Below are 22,817 nucleotides of genomic sequence, written 5' to 3'. Positions count from 1 at the left end.
CTTTTTCCACATCCTCTGTCACTAGGTTGCCTCCCTCATTCAGTAAGGGGCCCACGCTTTCCTTGACTTTATTCTTGTTGCTAACATACCTGAAGAAACCCTTCTTGTTACTCTTAACATCTCTTGCTAGCTGCAACTCCAGGTGTGATTTGGCCTTCCTGATTTCACTCCTGCATGCCCGAGCAATATTTCTATACTCTTCCCTGGTCATTTGTCCAATGAACATGCCAGAACAGAGACTGCAACCTTTTCTTTTGCCAGCTGACCTCATCAGGTATCCACTACCTTTATCACCTCCAAACTGGATTAGTGAAGTATGCTCTACTTGGGGCTATAGCTATACAGTCTATAGCTGTGTTCCTCCCCAAGAGATGTTGTCATGCAAAATGCTCAAGTTAACAACCCAAAGATGTAGAAATGTGGGATCTGGAGGCAACTATGGAACTTTCTCTCCTCACTTCTCCAAAAAAAGCTTGAGCTTTTGAGCATGCTGGAAGACCCATCTATTTACCCAGGCTTTTGATTTAACCATCAGGGAGAACTGAGGGGTTATTATTGCTTGCTGTTTCTTTTTGGGTGTGGTTTCTACTAAGTATTTGTGTTGCACCTTTCATTAGAGAATTTAACAGGAATTTTATTATTTAATCTGTACACTTGTATTTCATAAACATAGATCGCTAACAATATCATTGATTGATGGATTTATTTTTTTTTAGTTCAAATTTATATAATAAATTAGGGCCCAGTTCTGTAGTAAAGCTGCACACAGGACTTCCTCGGCGGGCCTCTGATGCTTTGCTCTATTCTCTGACCCTCTAAGCATGACCACCACCTAAAGAACTCCTGCACTAGGTGAAGGTGGGGGCACTTACTTTGAAGTCTGTCAGTATTACCCCTTTTGCTGAGCTTTGGCCAGAGATGTCACCAAAGATAGTTTCAAATATCCTTCTGGCACCAAGTGCAGCATTGATCTTGGATGTACTAAAGAGGAAGCACAAACAAGTTCAAAAGAAAGTGGTCTCTTTTTTCATTCTCTTTATTTTCAAAACCAAGAAGTTAGACGCAGATTGAGCCAAAATGCCCAAAGTCAGTACTTGGGTACCTTGAATGGTAAAAACAGCCCCTACAGCCTCAGATGCCAAAAGGAGGAGCAAAAATCTTTCTCTGTAGTTTGATGAAGAGTCAGGGTCACCCTCCAAAGACAAGTGGCAAGCCAACACATTTTAGAAAAACAATTGTGAAAGTGTCATATCAGCATCTTCCAAGTTTGAATCCTGATTTTAAATGAGCAATTCTAGTGCACGTGTACACACACATACACACACAAAGCAAAATGAGGGAAACTTTATAACTTCACCCCCAAAAACAAAAATACTATCAATGAAGTGTCCACTCAAATTAATTTTTACCTGGATTCTTACTGTGACGGTGCCCCCATAAGGCTTTATGGAAATATGCTTATGAGAGTATATATATATGACATAACTGAAATATTTTTATGTTACAAATGCCATGTAACATCTCTCTATTGAGGTTATGATTTACTGAATCTATTAATCCTATTTGTATGCATGTATCATTTTTGTATTCGAAGTTATGAATATTGGCTATATACCTGTCTGATTCTAAGTAGGTTTTAGTGAAGCAGTTGGTCAGTTTCCTGAGAAAAGACAATCCCCAGTAAGTGCCCAATCAAGAAGCCCTTAAGCCAACAATGAACTTGGAGACGCCAATCTGAGCTTTCCCGGGAATGTGGCTTGACAGGTAAGGAACTCAGTCATGCATGGACATGTGACTTGCCCAGGTGACTCCAAAACTCCATTTTGTAGCTGGACTTTGCATAGGAGAGGAGGGGTTCTCCGCCCACAAGAGAAAGTCTATTTAAAACTCTGGGAGACCCCTCCATTTTGTCTTCAGCTGGCTAAAGAGAGAGCCTCTCCACCCCCAAAGATACCTGAAAGAAACTGGAACAAAGGACAGTAACTACAGGGGGTGTGAGTGATTGCTGGACCCAGACTAGAAGGAGACTAATCTGTAAAAGAAAGCTTACTGGAACTGGTGCGGGTTTTATCTGTATTCAGTTTGATTAGACATAGACTTGTGTATTCTATTCTATTTTGCTTGGTAATTCACTTTGTTTTGTCTGTAACTACTTGGAACCACTTTAATCCTACTTTCTGTATTTAATAAAATCACTTTTACTTATTAATTAACCCAGAGTATGTATTAATACTTGGGGGGGGGGGAACAGCTGTGCATACCTGTCTATCAGTGTGATAGAGGGCAAACAATTTATGAGTTTACCCTGTATAAGCTTTATACAGGGTAAAACGGATTTATTTGGGGTTTGGACCCCACTGGGAGTTGGGCATCTGAGTGTTAAAGACAAGAACACTTCTGTACGCTGCTTTCAATTGAGCCTACGGCTGTTAGGGGACATGGTTCAGACCTGGGTCTGGGTTTGCAACAGGCTAGTGGATCTGGCTCAAACCAGGCAGGTCACTGAAGTCCTAAGCTGACAGGACAGGAAAGCAGGGGCAGAAGTAGTCTTGGCACACCAGGTGGCAGTCCCAAGGGGGTTTCTGTGATCCAACCTGTCACACTTACTTTTTAAAGAATCTGAATATACCTAAACAAGGAAATCTCTGGTGTTCACAAGACTCATAGCTATATCTGATACACCAAATGAAACTGAAGTGATATGGTGAGCAAGTGATCTCTGCTTCCACTGAGATGGAGTCAAGTTTAGGTTTTTAATTTAAAAAATACTGATTATTAGCTGGTGAATCCGTTTATGCAGGCAGGTTTAGTGAAGTACAATGCCACCACACATAAAAGTTTCACCCTGATTTTACTACGTACATTTCAAATGCAGTCAACCTTTGATCTTATTTAAATGTAAGATATCTGCTGTCTGCAATAGTAACTTTTCAGTTATGCACTTGTTTGCATATTTAAGTGAACTTGGATCCTTTTTAGATGTCTCTTAAAACTACAATATTGGCTGGAACATTGCTTTATGTCTGAGTGGCACTGAAAGAATGCCAAAAGTATTCTCAGCTCAAAAGACAAATTGAATAGTTCAACTGTTACTATTCTAATTCATAGAAAGTATTTCTATATGTGCCAAAGGGATTAATAGTAGAGGGCGGGCCCGGGTTCCCCTCAAACCTCCTAACTCCTGGTCAGACACAGGAGGAGTTGACCTGGACTGTGGGTTCATGAAAACGGCCAAACTGTCTGTGGTAAGATTTGGCAGTTGCTGACTGTTTAATCGTTCTGATTGTAGCAGGACAGCGGTTACAAATGTTCTTTTGCCCTCATCCAACTGCTAACACTTATTTAGAGATCATTTCAATGGGAAAAGTGAAAGTGCAGCCACAGTGGTGGAGGGGTTGCACATGCCACAATCCATGCTAAGATTCAGAGATGCAACCAAGCTATGACTGAGACTGGACTTTGAAATGAACCAGCAACACTATAATATTCCTGAACTGGCTTTTTGTGAAGAATTTTTTTGAAGAATTTGCTTCTGTGGCACCTTTAGCCACAACACATGTTCAGATGGCGTAATTTTTCTAAGCATTTCTTTAATTCTTACAGCCCTCTCTACCTATGGGTGCTTGTCCAGCACTCATGTGACCAGGCCAAAATAAGGCAATCTGGGACCCCAGGCATACTGCAACAAGGACACTTCCTCTTCTCCATGGGTAAATTTCCCGTTTGGAGTGACAGTGGCAAACTGCTCCCCTTCTCTCCCACTACTGGCACCTGGTGGTCCCTCTACCCTCAGGAGGACCAAGCATTGCTTTAACCCCCATACGCCCCACCAAGTATTTATCTCAGCAGCTCTTCCAGTCTGCTCTCAGGTAGCTCCCCTTTATGTGGTCCAGGTGCTTTCTCTAAAGCCCAGTTGGGAGTCAGCTGATGAGTCACAGGTGCACTGAACCTGGCTCCCCAATAAAGGCACCAGTTACCCCGTGACAATGAAATTTTTTCGTTGTTCAAGTTGCTACCAGAAATACTCAGAGTCTTATATTCTAAAGGAGGCAAATATCTCCCTCTCTCCCCCTCTTTTTTTTTTTTTTTTTTTTAAGATGATTGATCAATCACCAGGATTTGCTACCTAGAAATTGTCTGATTGGCTTCAGAAATCCCCTGCAAGGATGCGTCATCCTTTGATGTTTTGGGTATTTCTAGTTCAGAAATGCCTTTATACCAGAATGGATCAGTTTTAGATCTTTTACCCAGGGAGAGGACTTTGGATCACATGACCTCTTTAAGGTTCTTCCCTGATTTACTATTAGACAAGGAAAAACCTGCACCTCATCTAGAATAATGGAGGGGACCTTGAGCATACTCAGTGCATCTCCTGATGTCCTTCCCTCCAGCCTGATATCTGATGTCATTCCCTAGAGTCAGAATCCGCACCTGGGAGGTCGGAGGGCTTGAGCATCCAAGCCAACATTCTGTTTTATTCAGTTCCAGTCAACAGGGGAGCAGCCCCTGAAAATGTTAGCTGATGAAGAGCCTGGGCACTTCCCACTGAGGCTATAATGGACAGAGGAGATTACTGAGAGAGCCTGAGAGACCTGTCTTCAGCTCCAGAAGTCTAAGAGGTTAAACACCAGTGGCTTCTTTAGAAAAATGCATTGCAATAAAAATTACATTTTTAACAGGATCAAATAGTTCCTTATTGCTCCGTAGCCTGGTGACGACAGGCAAGGGAGATGAGAGAATGATTGTTTTTCCACTCACAGGGTTATTATCAAAAAAGGGATTGTAAAAATTGCATCTTGGGATTGCCATTTGTATCCTAGAATTGCTTACATATCAAATTAGGTTTGTTTACCCTTTCTCCTTAATTACTAGCACTGCAGCACTACTTGATATCTGCAAATCTGTGCTTTTTGTGCTCCACATCTCACCACCACTTAGACCCAGGAATCAGAACTCAGCTGATAATTTTGTCATCGATGTAGGAAGCAGAAGACACTTTCGTGTTTCTCTTGTGCTGCTATTTTATTGGTACGGTGCCAGGGGTTCGAGAAACAGGCATTTGGAGATTGTAAAAAGCTGTCTGCTTGGCACAGCATATATCTCTTAACGCACAAGCACAGCTATTCTGGGTGGCATGCTGCAATGGGAAGAGGGAGAGTGCTAGCAGCCAAGGCTCCACCCCTTCCCACCTACATGTGGGGGGAAGGGGATACAGGAGCCCTAGAGAAGCTGCTCCCTGTGCTCTGGATGCCCCTTACTCTCCTGAGAAAGTGTGAAGAATGCACCACAATCTATCCATAAGATTGTAAGATCCTGGATTCTCTAAGTTTGTTTGTACAGCACCTAGTACAAAGGGACTGATCCAATTGGGCCGTGGATACTACTGTAATAATAATAAACTACAGATAAAAACATTTATTAGTGTAAAGATATGTTTTGCAAGACACACACAGCAGGCAATGCAGTAACAAGACACAACTACTACATAATCACTTTTCTGAGCATACCTAGATACAGTTTAAATCACAGAAATCAGAGCTAGAAAGGTCTTCTAGCCCATTCCCCTACCAGTGGAGATGACTGTAAGGAGATACCTGCTCCTCTGTAACAGATAAAAGATCTACTGCTCCCAGCTGTGTGCGGCATCTGAATTCTATCCACCATCACAATTTAAATAAATATATTGTTCAATGTTCATTTTGGTGAAACTCCCACAAGTCTTATGACAGACACAAACTTTAAGCTTTTATATAATACTTGAGATCACACACACACAGAGCAAGGGTTCAGAATGGAAGGCAAAACTGTGGATAAAAACACTGACGTATCGTATTGTACCACTAAGACAGTACTAGTGACACTTTCCAAACGCCAATGAAAAAGAAGGGAAAAAATAAGAAAACTTTCAATAATAGAAAGACAAAATGAAGCCAAAGGGGATGAGTTGTTACCTCTAATATACTGTACAAAAACAAAATGGACATGATTTGCATTAAGAAATTGATTCCACATTGTCTCGTGCTTTAGATGACAATGGGTGAGACTTTTGCAGATTTTAAGTCCTCCAGGAAAATTTGGATTGAGCATACTTCCACTTTCTGGTTTAAAGATACAGTATATGTCTACTCAATGGTTCAGGCTTGGTGACAGTGACATGGAATTGCAGCATTCACATCAAGTTAAGAACTGCACAGGAAAAAACGTTATGGTCCTTAACTGGCCCTCTACACTTTTTTCTTTGGTAAAGCATATAACATGTTAAGAACCAAGAAGCAGCAAAATCAGTTTGCTTATCTCTTCTCACAGTATGAGAGTGGTTGGTACTAAAATATGGCAATGTTTCTACCGTTGGTCATTATGTTTTACACACAAGAAAGTTTTAATGTAGGAAGATGTGATATGATAAGAATAGTTACACAGGATTTTTGGCAGTCAAGTAATTGGTATTGAAATTCAGTTTTGACAGTTCTCTGAATCTGAAAGGCCTGTAAGGACTCAAATGTCATCTGTCTATCCATGTGAGATTTAGCTTTGGCAATATCTCAAAAGCAAACCTACCATTCTTTCCACACGATATTTTTGCCACTACAATATTTTCCCCTCCAAAGATGTCTAAAAGTGTGTACTCTCTTGAAAAGTACAGTATGAGGGTTATGTTACAGAACTATTTTGTAGGGTGAAAAAATCACTATTAGGTTTGAATAGTCAGAACAACCAGAGTGGGCCAAAATATGGGTTAAAGCACAATGGGTGGAATTTATCCTCAACACCTTGTACTTAGTGATTCCAAATCATACCTTAAAGTTTGCGATTAATTGATCTGTTCAATCTAAATAAAACCATCTGGAATCTTGCCTGATTATTTCAATATAAGTTATCCAATTGTTAAGTGAACTTGTCATCTTACTTAATTTCAATTTTTAAAGCCAACCACTTCACAGATAGATCTGGAAAATAAAGGCCCCTAGCCTGTAGGACTATTTTTTAAAACATTTTTAAAAAAGAAACAGAGGGAGAGCACTGAGTGAGTGCTCATTCCTGACCTCAGACTGTCTTCCAAACCACTGGAAACCTGACAGAAGTTGCCTAAGCTGTTTTGGATATATTTTAGCTTTGGCCTTATTCAACAGTCGCAGACTACCAATGTCCCATTAAAGTTGGAATTATACACTGAATTGTCCGAGATCTGTAATTAATTTTCTCTCTGTGCAAAAATAAATATTATTTAATTGATGTAAAAATATGCACATTGGAAAAAGACAATTCAGTTCCTGTGAAAAAGCTGAATTCACCTATTGTAGTTTCTAAGTCAATCCAACTGTGATGAATTCTACCAATTGTGCTCAGCTGATAAAGACATTAAAATAACAAGAAGTTATGATATATAATCCTCTGCCTGACTACTTACACATTCTTGGATTTGAATGCTTCAGCAAAGTGCTGCACACTGTGAAGAGAAGCGAGGTCTAAGGTCATAGCTTCTACCTTGGCTTTATGCTGCAACGAGAGAAAATTAAAAAAAAAATAAAGATAAATAACAGCAAGTTTAGTTCACGGTATCATGTTACAGTAAATGTGTTATGGAACATGTCTGAATTCCCTTGTTTAACATTAGAAGCCCACAGTGAATATAAATCATGAAAATGAATGGACGAGTGTAGCATTCAATGCCAAGTGCAGTATTCTAAGTTTGCGGTTCTGCTAAACACATACACTGCATGGTATACAATTTTATATAGCCCAATAAACTGACAGCAGACAGTTTTAAGGTTAACATGATCTCTTCTTTCTCCCACCTCGCTGACATTTGTGAGGATGCAAATCATGAAATAAAAATAAAAAGTAAACAAATAATTATTGTTTAAAAAGAGATGCACACATTTAATATACCATTATAGAAAAAACACACATTACATATCACACAAAATACTTTAAAACATTCATACTTTCATTCAACCACCTCTAAAGATAAAATAGTCCTAAGGCTGTCTATAATATCCACAGCAGTTGATATAAAAGATAAAGAAAGGAGCAAGGACAGCATTTTATACAAGTTTAGTTGGTCACAGCATCTTTAGAGGAGACTGCTCATACTTAAGGCTGCATGTTTGTTACGGAAGTCACAGATTCAGGCACAGTCTTCTGCTGGGGCAGTCTCGGGGCACCGCACCCCTCCAAACACACACACACACCAGCTGAGTTTGGGTGTGGGAGGGGCCAGGGGGACGGGACAGGGTGAAGCGGGCTCTGGGCGGTGCTTACCTCCGGTGACATCCCCCTCGGTCAGCTGCTAGGCGGAGGCATGGCCAGGCAGCTCTGCATGCTGCCTCCACCCAGAGCACTGGCTTCGCAACTCCTATTGGTCGGGAACTGCGGCCAATGGGAACTGTGGTGGTGGTGCTTGTAGGTGGTGCCTGCTTCCGCCTAGCAGCTGACGGAGGGGGATGTTGCTGCTTCCAAGGAGCTCCCCCAGGTAAACACCGCTCAGACCCCGCCTCACCCGTCCCGTGCTCCAACCCCCTGCCCCCTCCCACACTCAAACTCGACTGCTGCTGGGGGAGGAGGAGGCACGGAGCCAGGTAGGGAGCCTGCTGGGCCCTCCAACCTGCCCAAGCACCAGCGGGGGGTCCCCCCCAAGCAGCCAGGCCACCCTCCCCCAGCACCTGCAGAGCACCGGGGCAGCCCCCCCTCCCCCAAGTTTTATTCCCTGGTATTTTTAGTAAAAGTCATGGATAGGTCACAGGCCATGAATTTTTGTTTACTGCCCATGACCTATCCATGACTTTTATTAAAAATATCCGTGACTAAAATGTAGCCTTACTCATACTCCTAAAGTCAACTTTTCAAACAGTGGAGGCAGAGGCAACACCACAAAAGGCTAGCCCGAACTTTCCAGCATTATCCATTGAATGGATCTCAATAAGGTTCAATTTAAAGGCCTTTTTCCACAGTTCTGTTGAACTATTTTGACTCCATACCTCAGAACAAATGAGCTAAAACAGTTACCCAGTGGTCTAGAGTCCTTGCAGTCTATTTTCACTGTAAACCTTGAAGGCTTATGGGAATCCCATTGTCCAGACACAAGTAGATTGCAGCTCCTTCCAGCCACAGTCCTATCCTATGAAAGAAGTCCTGTTCACCATGTGAGGGTGCATTGTACCTGCAAAATGCAGCAATGTTCCATCCCCTGGAAAGAAACTGTTGTGCCTTTAGTCTCGCCCCCCAAGCCCTATCTTAGAGTCTGGAATAATATGCCTGGATGCCCATGATTTTTCTGCAAGTACTCCCACCCAAAGTTGTGACAAACAAGTCTTATAGATTACCACTGAGGGCATTATAACCACTCACATCTGTGCCCTTCTCACTTCTAGTGATCACAGCTGTCTCTCACAGCTCCTGATTCCACCCCCCATATGATTATCTAACCAGGTTTGAACATGCTTTCAAAGAACTGTGACACTTTTCCATGTCTTCTCCCCGACCACCACCACCCTCATTTGGTTAGGTGGATCAGTAAGAAAGAAATTTGTGTGACATTTCACTTAATGCCCAACCATTCTCCTACAAATCAGTATAATTGTAACGTGCAGGTTGGACATTAGCATGAGTTGAAGAAGGGAGGGGGCGGAGAAGGAAGAAGCCTCAAACATGGCAGTAGAGTGTAGTAAACTGAAGTATTTGAGGTTGGATTTTAAGATAGTGTAAACCCTGCAGGTGGTCCTGCTGAGTGATGGGCTTTACTGCGGTCAAGAAATAATAAAGTGGGCATATTTGGAGAAACAAAGCATAGGTGGTGTGGAGGGACCTGTCAGCACTGGGAGAAGCAGATTTGGCTGCTTCCAACGTCTTCATAATCCCACCTCAGTGATGCTTCTCTCTTTTCCTCTTTCTTCTACTTTGTTGACACCCAACGTGCCCATTGCAATTATACTGCAGGTGAGGATTAACTGAAATGTCACTCATACTCCTTTCTTTCTACTCCAGCTGATCTTAAATTGACAGCGAAATAAATATAACTAAGATTTCAGCAGACTCAATTCCCATAAGGAAACATGAAGTCATGGTGCTTTGAAAGGGCTAAAAACAACTTTCTCCAAAACAGTCTTGCCATCCCCACAAGCTGCACATCACTAAAAAGCTGGAATTAATTTTGTCCCACAGGAAAATACTTTCTTTTGCTCAAAGTTCAGAGAGGCCAGCAAGACAATTCTGGCTAGCCTGGTGCAGTATTCCTCAACTGCAGCTCCTCTTCAGCTTTGCAGTGTTAAGCTGTTTATTTAATAGTGTTTTTTTAAATTATTGTTGTTATATTTCTAAAACATTCTGCAGTCTTTTCCAAGGGGAAAAGAACAAAAATGCTACAAACACAAGGACAATAAGGGGTCAAAACATCAAGTAGTTCAACAGGCTAAACCACAAGCCGTTCGTTACTATGCTCTTGGGGACAGTGATTCAAGTCCACACACTATTTCTCAGGTAATACTTTCGCTCTTGGTGTCAAATTTCAAGTTTCTGCCACTGACTACAAGAATGAAGAGGAAGGGCCTCCAATATTGCGAGTCCAAAGGAAAAACATGTGGTACCTCCAATATACTTTCACAAGTAGAAATTCACTGGAGTATTAGGCCAGATTTGTGGATGGATTTACTATAGGTGTAAAATGGGCAGTTTAAAAAGCATGAACAACATATTAAATAACATAAATAGCCAATTGTTATACTTGGATAGCAAATGCAAGCTACAAGTATGGATTTCTTGAGCTTTGTCAGTTCATCCAATGAACTGGGACCACCATCTCTGTCAGTATAACCAACAGCCCTGTATTGCAAAAAGTTAAACTTATCTTTTCTTTCGCTGCTTTTTTAAGTTTGTCAGACACGAGGTTAGAGAGAATGTCAATGAAAACATTTCTTGAGTAATTCAAGGAGGGATCCCCAAAATGTCCTCCATGGAAAAAACATGTTCAAGTGCATGTGAAAGGTGAAAATTACACAAGACAAAGAAATTCACTTACATTTTTCCAGGATGGCTACTGCTATTCCTGCTGTAATTCTGCAGTTGGCACAGAGGATCATAAGACCCTGGGCATCAAATTAAATACACCACAGGAGAGGGTAAACTGTGGCAGCATCCCATTTAGGATAAGAGACACATTTTTTAAAAAGCACAATAAACCCTTCCTTGTCTGGAGGTTTTAGTTTAAGGGGGAAAATACTTCTTCCTGAATTACCAAACGGACCGATAATGGAATAAGCTCAAACAATTTAGTATGACATCCCTGAGAGTCACTTACTCAATAGTGTTCACATTAAAAAAATCTCAGCTCTCATCAATGTACTGTATAATCAAAACAAACTATGATTAGAATAATGTTCCTCTGACATCTTCCCTTTCCCTTTGCCAATTTCTTCTGGCTTCTCCTCACCACTGCTGCCCTATGAAATAGGTTACTTGGTGTGATTGTGACACCAGGGATCAGCCTTCTTTCAACACCCTCCTTACAATTTTCTCCTCACTTCGTTTGCATTCAATTATCCTGCATAAAGTGCCTTTGTTCATTTACAAAAAAATGTTTTTATTTATCTCACAATATTTCCAGTGTTATGTACCAGGAGAAATGGAAACAAATAACAACCAATGCATGCACACAAGATCAGAAAAGTACACTTGGACGTAAACAAACAGGCAAACAACTGATTATCACATGACTTGGAACTGCATGGGTTTTCTTCAAGCAGTGACTGACAAAGAAATGAATCTTGTACCATTATTGTGGCCTTTGGCAAGCTACTTCACTTTTCTATCTCAGCTTCTCCTCTGTAAAATGTAGATACCAAATCTTACCTACTTCCCAGAGGTACTGTGAACATTGCTTAAGGTTTGTATCATAGCTTCCAGGTGTGAAGCACTAGGCAAGTGCTAAGTATTGCAAGCCTTAACTCATTTTTTCTTAATCATATAAAATATAACATTGAAAACCTGTAAATAAGACTCACACTTACATTACCAGGTCCTAATAATGTAATAATATCAGCAACAACCATTGATGTGTGCAGCCTTGTTATACAGTAGCTCAGCATTACCTGTGTCATCGTGTTTTCCTGCTATCTCTCTATATACACATGTAGCATGCAAGTGTAGCAGTATTTATACAGGTACTAAAAGAAAACATTTTTGCTAAAAGGTATCATTACTATAAATGTAACATACCGTCAGAACTGATTGTTAATGGCATCGTGCAAATTCTGACCTAATGTTCATAATTTTATTATGCTGATGTCTCTCACCATTCCACTTTACATATTTTAGTACTGAATTATGCCTCATTTTATGTTGTAAAAATCTTAAATGGGACTTGTCACTTTCACAATTGCAAGAGACACAGGAGCTTCACGCTGACATCATAACATTAATTCACTAAAGCAGAGAAGAAAGCTCCAGAAAACATTTTTATGCAATTTGTCAATAAAAATATGACATTAATGTTCCCTCCACTACTTAATTTTAAATTAAATAATATTAAAGAGGGACTGGACAGCAGATTGGATTTGGAATAGTTTATAGAGCTTTTCATCTCTAAATCACAAGTTTATTATCCTCTGGTAGCTATTCAATGGACTGTACCAAATGAGCTGGTACCCTAAATACAGTTTCCGGTGGACAGATGTCCACTGATCACATCACAAAAAACAAAACAAAAACAAAACCTTTCACAAATCCGACCTTTTGCGTCCATCTCAGTAAACAGGCCATAGACTGAATGGGCATGATGACTTGCAACCCATTCACCCATTCACATGGTGGTGGTGCTTCTACTGTCTCTCTGACAACTCTAATTAAAAGGATGTGAATTAGTGTCAACTGAGACAATGATTTGGAGGTGAGGATTTTTGACCCTTAGGCAGTGCATTGAGATAGCTAATTTATACTTCAGTTAGGCCACCAAACAGATAACTGATGCTAGCAACTTTTTCCCAGTACTATCTTGGCCCATATTTAAGTCAACAGCCAAGAGAGGAAAGGCTTAATGGCCCATTAAAAATTATCTTAGCCAAATAGCTTCTCTAAAATACACAATGAAAAAACATTTTGAAAATATGCACAGAAATTCTTTCCCTTCTTATATCCCAATAGCAAGGAAAAAAGAGTCTTACCTTACACTAGTGCAGTGGTTCCCAAACTTGTTCCGCCGCTTGTGCAGGGAAAGCCCCTGCCGGGCTGAGCCGGTTTCTTTACTTGCCGGGTCCGCAGGTTTGGCCGATCGCGGCTCCCACTGGCCACGGTTCGCTGCTCCAGGCCAATGGGAGCTACTGGAAGCGGCGCGGGCTGGGGGACATACTGGCCGCCGCTTCCCGCAGCCCCCACTGGCCTGGAGCAACAAACCGCGGCCAGTGGGAGCCGCGATCGGCTGAACCTGCGGATGCAGCAGGTAAACAAAGTGGCCCAGCCTGACAGGGACTTTCCCTGCACAAGCAGCAGAACAAGTTGGGAACCACTGTGCTAGATGGTTTTATGCATAGGTTTTTAAAATATTTTCAAGTATTTGTAGATAATTGTTTGGCTGATTTGAAGAGAAATTACACTGGATAACAATTTAGTTTTGTATGTAACCTACTTGCCATGAAGAGCAAAACTATTAAAAATCCTCAGAATGTAATTGGAACTATTTTACATTCAAGACAGAAAAATGCTTATCAGGCCGGAAACTAAAAAGAGTGAAAACACTAAGAAAACTGGCAATTTCACTATATGCTATGTATTCGGGTTACAGCTTAAAAACTGTTTAAAAACGAACACTACCTGGTACAGTAGTTTGGCAGTAAACATGATTGTGCATTTATGTGTTGGTATTGAAGGAACCTTTTTTCATAGTGAATTTTTCATTCTAATGTAAGTGATGATTTACGTTAAATATAGGTAAAGCATGGTTACATTTTCCTGAAGGATTGCAAGGAAGTGAAGAGCAGTACAATAAGTTGAAGCATAAAAGCTTTCTCTGTCATAATATTTATTATAATGGCATATCAAATAGCTGAAATAAATAATGGATGACTAAAGGTAAATTCATATGATAAAGAATACTTCAGCAAACACCATTACTTCTGACTGCTCTAGTTTTATACACAGTTGAAGCTTCTTAATAAACATGCTGTAGCCCCTATATCTCATGTAAGTACTGAAAAAAATTGAAGATATAATTAAAAGGCAACATAGTGGTCATCAGCTAGTTTACTATATAATTATACTCTCAGCGGATACTGTCTATATACTTTATACATTTAAAAGCAGTACATCACTAAAAATATCAGATTTTTTGAGGAGACGATAAAAGAAAAATAGAATGCATTTCAGATTAATAAAGAAAAATCCAGATGGCAACCCCTCTCCTGCCTCAGGATATAGGTAGTTCTGAGGGGCCAACACATATATCTGTGCGAACAAACAAAAACCCATCACATGCTGTGCAGATGGACTGAGAAATAGACAATGTTTAAGAATAAGAGACTTGTAAGAGAAAACCAAAGAAAGGTCTGTAAAGTTACCATCACGTATTTAAAGTAGCTAAATCTATAAGACCCAAAATATAACCTCTATGTGACAAGGAAAAACTAAATAAATTCAAATTTCCATCTTGACAAAGCAGACAAAGCTATAAACATGTCTGACAATTTGACATGAGTTGTGACAGTTAACAGTGTCCAACAATAGATACTACGGATGGAAGAACAAAACAAGTAAGAGGCTTTCATTCTGGTTTAAGACTGTGAATATTGCTGTACCTAATGTACACAGCATATGGCATTTGGTGCAAAAATATATTTAGGTAATGCTAGCTTTATATTGTCATGCATGTATTTTGAGTGCTATGAAGTTACCTCTCATGTAGCTGAATAGGACAAATGAATCACACTGCCTTAAGCATAACCTAAGAAATATATCGGATGTTTAAAGAATAGGTCCATGCACTACATTTGAGATAACATATTGATGTCCATTAGAAGCCATTGTGAATGGAATAAATTTATAGTCATTTTTTCTTTCTACCTCAGCAATTTCTATAAAATACATTTCCTATTTGCACTTTAACTTTAACATTTTGATTAATTATTTTGTTAACTCCTTAAAGGTGACCTGCAAGGAAACATTAATTACATTTACTTGTTTGCTCCCTTTTCTGATTATTTCTGATATATGAAGACCTTGAAAGGGATTCCGTTTGTTTTGTTAAAGGGGAATGGTCCGTACTCCCTCCCCTTTTATTTTTAACCATTAGAAATTCTAGTCTTCCCTGTTTTTTCCTGGAAGAGTTGATGGATGAATGGACAGAATTATGACATCAGATATGCCATGAAAGTTCAACCTGATTAACTAGGCATGGCAGTGATTTCAATTCAGACTGTAATTTTTTCCCCTTTGTTTTTCTTAAAATTTATGCCAAATTTATGCCCCTTCAAATGAAGTCTTAGAAAGCTCATAATCCACATCTAAGACCTCCAACCAGGTTTCCAGCAAAACAATGAAATACCAGGCTTGGCATTCTGGAGATTTCCAAGTAATGAACAAGGAAATTTTTTGTTTAAAATATAAAAAGAGTTCAAGCTTCTTTATAGATCACAAGGAAAGCACATAGCTCCATATCTCCCCTTTTTAGGTGACTTTTAAGAGCCATACCATAATATCATTATGAATGATTTTTATATCAAAATACATGAGACTTTTTCCAATGCTGAATCCCAAAACTCAAGGGATTCACAGAACAGGAAGCAAAATCCTATTCCTCTAGGCTTAAAATATTGGGAAATGTTAAAATACTGGTACTTGATGATATTTTATTGTTACTTTAATTTATGTATTTATTTTGGGCAGGAGAGTCAGCACTTCCTGCATTCGTTTTCCCTGGTCCTGTCAAATGTGATTTCATGCTTGAAGAGAGCTTTCCTGAAACCTGATATTGGTGCAAAGATACACACTTGTACGCACAGCTGGGGACCTCTCTGTCTGAGGTGATTAAACCCTAATTTTCCTCCCAAAGGGAGAGCCTCTGAAATGGAAACTGATTGCCAGGTTACCCACTCTTGATAAAGCTAAGGTCTGTGCTATATAGGGCATACAGACCTGAGGGCTATGATTAGCATAGCATTCTTTTAGGACTACTGGTCATCCTTGAATCTCTACCTTCTCATGCCGTCTGGATTTTTAGCTGGTACCTTTCACCTACCCCTTCTCAGGGGGAACGAAGGTATGAGATGATTGACAAAACCCAGAGAATAAAGGACACCTTAGTTCTCAGAAGTACTGGGTTTACAATGGCGCCAATGGTGCCAGGCCCACACTGGGAAGGGGCACATTACAGACCCATCTAACTCGTCCACGGGGCCAAGTTTAGCCCCTCGCCCACGGTGGTCCAGCGTCTAGGCCTTGCTGTGTGAGTGGCTCACCACTGGTTCCCAGCTCACCTAAGGGGGCTCGCCGCCCAACAGCCAGGCTCCGCCATGCAGGCTGGGCTGCTGCTGGCTGCGTGGCCGGTGGGCAGAGTCAGGCCAGGTGGACTGAAGGGTCAGTAAGCACAGCCAGGCCAGGCGGGCTCTTGTGGGGGGTCGCATCCCAGGGATCTGCCCCACTCCCCAGCATGGCTGCAAGCATGCCCACTACCTGTGGGGCCCTGCCTGCCTCCCCAGGGCCGAGCCACTCGCGACTGGTGCAGAGGCAGGGCCTGTCTCGGCCAGTGCGGGGATGGGGTCAGCATGGGAGGCTCGGCTGAGCCCTGCCGGAGCCTGGCCTGGACAGGCCTCACTCCCACTCCTGCCTGGCTGACTGTGCTGATCCCAATGGGCCAGAGCGATCCCCGCTTCAGGACTGGACCCAGCTGCGCTGCCTGCTCAGCCCAGTGGACACAGTCACCTCCCAGAGGGGCCGGTGAGTGCAGACAGGGGCAGGGCAGTGGGTCTCTGGGGAGTCGGGGGGGAGGGGGCGCACTGGGCAGTGAGGGGGGGCTGTGGATGGGGGAGAGGTTTGTGTGTTTTGGGGCACTGGGCACAGAGATGTGGGGGAGTGATGCTGGCCAGTGGGAGGTGGGGGAAGTCTGTGTGTGTTGGGATGCTGGGCAGGAGGGGATCCATGGGGAGGCATTAGGCAATGGGGGGATCTGTTTTTAGGGGGGGGTGCTGCGTGGGCCAGATTGTGCAGGGTGCTGTGAAGCTTTTGCGGGGTTGTGTGGGGCAGGTGGGTGCTGGGCATAGGGGTGGGGCCCGGGGTGAGGGGTTTTAGGTGCAGGAGGTGGCTCTGGGCTGGGGCTGAGGGGTTTGGAGTGTGGGAAGGGACCCTGGGCTGAGGCAGGGGATTGGGGTGTGGGAGGGGGTATGGGCTCCAGAAATAAGGGGTTCGGGGTGCAGGAGGGGGCTCTGGGCTCAGGCAGGGGGTGAGGGTTCTGGCTGGGGGAATGGGTGCTGGGGCTGAGGGATTTGGGGTGCAGGGGGCTCTGGGATGGGGCCGAGGGGTCCAGACTGCAGGAGGGGGCTCAGATCCAGGCCAGGAGGTTGGGGAGAGGGTGCAGGCTGTGGGAGGGAGTTTGGGTATGGGAGGGGGCTCAGGGCTGGGTCAGGGGTGAGGGGTCAGGGTGCAGCCTCCAATGAGCGCTTACCTCGGGCAGCTCCCAGGAAGTGGCATCATGTCCCTCTGGCTCCTAGGTGGCCAAGGGGCTTTGCGTGCTGCCCCCATTCGCAGGTGCCACCCCACAGCTCCCACTGGCCGTGGATCCTGGCCAGTGGGAGCTGCAGAGCCCCCGTGGCTGTCCCTATGCCTAGGAGCCGGAGGGACATGCCAGCCGCTTCCTGGGAGCCGCATAGAGCTGGGCAGAGAGCCTGCCAGCCCCGCGCCAATCAGACTTTTAACAGCCCAATTAGCAGTGCTAACTGGAGCCGCCAGGGGAAACGGAGGTATGAGATGATTGACAAATCATCCCTTTTCAACTGGGTGTTCTGTTCGAAAACTGGACACCTGGCAACCCTATTGAGGGGGTGCTGGCAGTGCAGGGCTGGGCAGGCCACTGTGCGTCTGGTAGCTGCTGGTTTGTAAACAGTAGGGTGACCAGACAGCAACTGTGAAAAATCAGGACATGGGGTGGGGAGTAATAGGCTCCTATATAAGACAAAGCCTCAAATACCGGGACTGTCCCTATAAAATCGGAACATCTGGACACCCTAGGAAACAGTGCCCTCGCGCTGGACTGGGCACTGACCCCTCCGACCCCCTGTACCATGCCCCATTGTCCCCAGGGGGGCCCAGTGATATGTTTGGCACCAGGCCAACAAAAGGTTAATCCGGCCCTGGTTCTCAGTCTTTTTAACCTAACCTATGCCTTATATCAGAATAGGTCCACTCCACAAAACTGAAGTCCCTCAAACTGTGCCTCTACTTTTTCCCCAGGCACTGTGCTAGAGCGGATATCTGAAAAGGATAGTCTCAGATTCCTAGGTTAATTCCCTACATATGGGAAGGGAAATTCCAGAACTAGGTGACTGGTGACAGGTTAACCTATCAGAAGCTAATCAGAGTCTGAATGAAGACAGGGAAGTTTGGGTTCTGCCTTTGATTTTAAAGTAAACAATAAAGAAGGCAACTGGTGAGTTGTGTGTATTCTATAGCCTCTGTTGGTGACTGAAAGAACCTTGCAAAAAAATCTGGTATGAAGGATTTAATTCCTATCATTAGACTGTTATAAAGCACTGAGGTATTCTGTCTATCTACAGTTTTTTCTACAAGTCTTTTGCTTTTCCTCTTCTGACTTGTTTGAGTTTACCAGCAATTAGAATCTACCACAGATCACCTTAGCCCTCACCCTTTGCTTAGGTGACTGCAACCTGCATGCACATTTCATCAATCTTTGTGCTGTAGCTGGCCCTAAATTCCCAAGTTGTGCAGATTACTATTGCAAATCAACCACCAGTGTTTTAAACCTTATTATGTAACTGTGGACATATTTTCCATGTGTGCACAATATACTAATTAATTTCCCTTTGGCTGTTCAATTTGTGGGTTTCTGAAGCAATCATTTCTCTAAATCATCATAAATGGCTCCCACTGCCATGAACAATGTCTTTTCACTATACAGCACTTAAAGTAATATGATTTTATAACTTGTCAAGTTTTCTGAAAATGATTCTATACTGTACATAAATTTTAAAAAACTGATGGAGGAGGAAGGTGAACCTTGTCCACCCTCATCAGGAAAGCATGGTCTATCTATGTTTCTTTGTATTTAATCAAACTTTCTGCACAACTGCAAACTGCAGCACAGCTATCCTAAAATGATGCTCTACCATTTTTTTTTTAAATTCCTCAACTACTAAGAAGAAAAAACCCACCCACTAAACCAGAATTTCAGAAGACTGCAATTTTCAGGCTCCAAAGGTTTGACTTGTGCTGTATGAATGTGATTGTGTTGCCTGTAGTTCACATCTATTTTAATCCCAAGAAATAAAATGGATTTTATAAAAGTAGATTCATAGATTCCCAAGCCAGAAGGGACCATTGTGATAATCTTGTCTGACCTCCTTTTATAACACAGGCCATAGAATTTCCCAAAATAATTCCAAGGGAATATCTTTTAGCAAAACATTTTGTAAACGGTCAGTGATGGCAAGTGCACCATTACCCTTGCTAAGCTGTTCCAATGGTTAATTACTCTCACTGTTAAAAATGTACACTTTGTTTCTAGTCTGAATTTGTCTAGGTTGAACTTCCAGCCATCGGAACATGTTATAACTGTCTCTGGTGGATTGAAGAGCCCATTTTCATATATTTGTTCCCATGTAGGTACTTATAGAGAGTGTAATCAAGTCACCCTTTACCCTTCTCTTTGTTAAGATAAATAGATTAAGCCCCTTAGTCTATCACTGTAAATCGCATTTTCTAATCCTTCAGTCATTTTCATGGCTCTTCTCTAAACCCTCTCCAATTTATCAACATCTGTCTTGAATCATGGACACCAGAACTAGACAAAGTATGCCAGCAGCAGAGGTGAATACAGAGGTGAAATAACCTCCTACTCAAGAGTCCCTTGTTTATCCATCCAAGGATTGCATTAGCCCTTTTGCCCACAGCATCACATTGGGAGCTTGTGTTCAGCTGATTATCCACCACGACCACCAAATCTTTTTTCAGAATCACTGTCCCCACGACAGAGTCCTCCATCCTGTAAGTATAGCTTACATTCTTTGTTCTCAGATGTCAACATTTAAATTTAGCTTTATTAAACACATAGTTTGCTTGCACCCAGTTTACCAAGAAATCCAGATTGCTCTGTATCAGTGACCTGTCCTCTTGATTATCTATCATTCCCTCAATTTTTGTGTCATTTTCAAACTTAATCAGTGATGATTTTATGTTTTCTTGCAGATCATTGATAAAAATGTAAAATAGCATAGAAGCAAGAACCAATCCCTGCAGGACCCCACTTGAAATACACCCATTCGATGATGATTCCCCATTTTAAGACCTATCAGTGATACAGTTAGTCTCTAACTAACTAAATTGGTTAGTCTCTAAGGTGCCACAAGTACTCCTTTTCTTTTTGCGAATACAGACTAACATGGCTGTTACTCTGAAACAGTTTATTTCAATACTATGACAGATTTGCAGTAGGATTCGCAATTTGTTCATTTCTGAAAGCACTTGAACTGTTGGTAGTTATTTGAGAATCTACTGTTTTTCTTACCCCGCCATTCCCCAGATCTAGATAATATTTTTCCAAGAGATTCTTTTGAGATTCTCCTAGGGAATCTGAAAGAATCCTAGCAATATGTTTTGTATGTGGCTTACTTTTCTAATAAACATATCCATTTTGGTTACAGAACAATAAAGCTTGCCTGAGAATCTGTAATAGAACTTTTAGCGTCCTATTCAAATACTTCAATTTCTTCAAATTCTGAAGGACTAAGTTGATGGCATATTATATATATTTCCAAAAAACAACAATGAAAGGTCTGATTTCGGATGACCTAGAAAGAACAGACCCTTTTTGTTTACTTTTGAAATCTTGATCAAATCCAAATTGATGTCCTAAGATTAAATAAATTTGACACTCTCAACTAAAGCCTTAGTAGATGGAAGACAAGCTTACAAAGTCAGGACATTTAATTACCTCTATTGGTTGCTGGTCACATCTGGACTGGAAAGACATGTGGTATAAGATTTAAGGGGAAATAAATATTCTCAATTAATGTTCGAAAACCTCCACAAGAAGCAAAATAAGAGATCATCTTGTTTAACTACTATTGTAACAAAATATTGTCTAAAAACAAAATCAGATCTAGGGTTTCATATGTGCACTGTCATAATAAAGCTTCATATACACACAAGCATAGAAGTTGCTTACAATTGATTTCAACGTACAGACTTCATGACTATAGAAATGGTGAATACCACCTGTACAGATGAAAAGTAAAGACAAGAAAACCATAATGGCCAAAAAGGCAGCAAATGTTTAAGCACCCACCAAAAAAGACACCCCTTTTCACTGCTTTCTCAAGATTCATAATCATAAGCTATGTTGTGGCCTGAAAGTGCAGACATGCACTGCACAGTGCATTAATCCTTCAAACACTAACCGAGGCTGGCAGGGATTTAGGCTGGAATGTATTTACAAAGTGACAAATTATGTTCTGTATTATACAGGGAGAGAAAGAGCACCCAGAAATAGGCTGATAAATGTCATCTGCAGTCACGCCAAATGGTTTATTTTTATTATACTGTAACCACAAATGTGCGTTTTGTTTTGTTTTTTTCAGGGAGGCCCAAAGATTTATTTGTTGCAGGAAAAAACAAGATTATTTATAACACAAAGTAATAAGTAAAATCACTGATGTTCTGGGCAGTCTGCCCTCCTGGAAGCAATGTTCAGACTGAGGACTTGTCTACACTTGAAACACTTCAGCAGCACAGCTGCAGCTGTACCCCTGTAGCACTTCAGTGTAGACACTACCTACGCCAATGGGAGGAGTTCTCCAGCTGGCATAGGTAGTCCACTCCCCAGAGAGGCACTGCCGCTCAGGGATGTGGATTTTTCACAACCCTGAGCAGCAAATCTGGGTTCACCTAAATTTTAGTGTAGACCAGGCCTGAGCTACAACAATATCTAATAGTTAAAGACAGTCATAGTTCTGAACTACACAAGTGACTAGCAAAACACTATCTTTCCTTAATGGAAAGTATGAAGATGGAATCACAATAATATGGAAATAAATCAAATACTATTTGTCAGATAAAAAAAGTAATTTCTAGATATAAGCCAAAAATATTTAAAATGGGGTTATTGTACTGTAAGAACACCTACTGTCACAGAATCAATTGGCAGAACAGTGACACCCACGGGTACAGAAATTCACTACGGCTTCTATACAGTACATTAAGGCTCACCAGTAGATTTGTATGGTACTTTCACTTTCTCTTATTACCAGAAATATACTTCATTTCTCAGGAAAATCAATCCAGATATGGATATTTTTAAAACATGTCACTTCCTTAAAGATGAATAATTTTAGAAGTTCTCCAAGTGAACAGGAATAATTATATGAGATAAATTACCATGCACAAAGGAAGAAATGGAGTGTAGGCAGATTTTGCAGAATTTAATATTGAGTATTTATGACAAGATTTTTATAGGGGCCTCAAACTGTCTAATTTTCTGAGTGTAAAGTAAAAAATGTAGATGTCTAACAGATGTGTACCCACAAAGTTTAGTTGGATGACTAAATAATTTTCCTTGTGCCCACAACTGTTCACATCCCCTAAGTTAAGTAGCTGCATACTTTTGCAAA

At 41.5% G+C, this 22,817-nt stretch overlaps 1 protein-coding gene across 3 annotated transcripts in view; it reads right to left on the bottom strand.

Moving 5' to 3' along the window:
• Positions 1–22,817, bottom strand: part of WWOX (WW domain containing oxidoreductase) — a 689,035-nt gene that overhangs the window by 519,887 nt on the left and 146,331 nt on the right. For all 3 annotated transcript variants that reach the window (XM_084644383.1, XM_084644382.1, XM_084644381.1), the window contains exon 6: positions 7,409–7,497. In XM_084644383.1, coding sequence (XP_084500509.1) covers positions 7,409–7,497 — 89 coding nt within the window. The remainder of the gene's footprint in view (positions 1–7,408; positions 7,498–22,817) is intronic.

This window comes from Lepidochelys olivacea, assembly GCF_965140295.1.
Source record: "Lepidochelys olivacea isolate rLepOli2 genome assembly, chromosome: 12".
NCBI lineage: Eukaryota > Metazoa > Chordata > Testudines > Cheloniidae > Lepidochelys > Lepidochelys olivacea.
The sequence above is the reverse complement of the archived record's forward strand: the minus strand, read 5'-3'. Positions and strand labels throughout refer to the sequence as shown.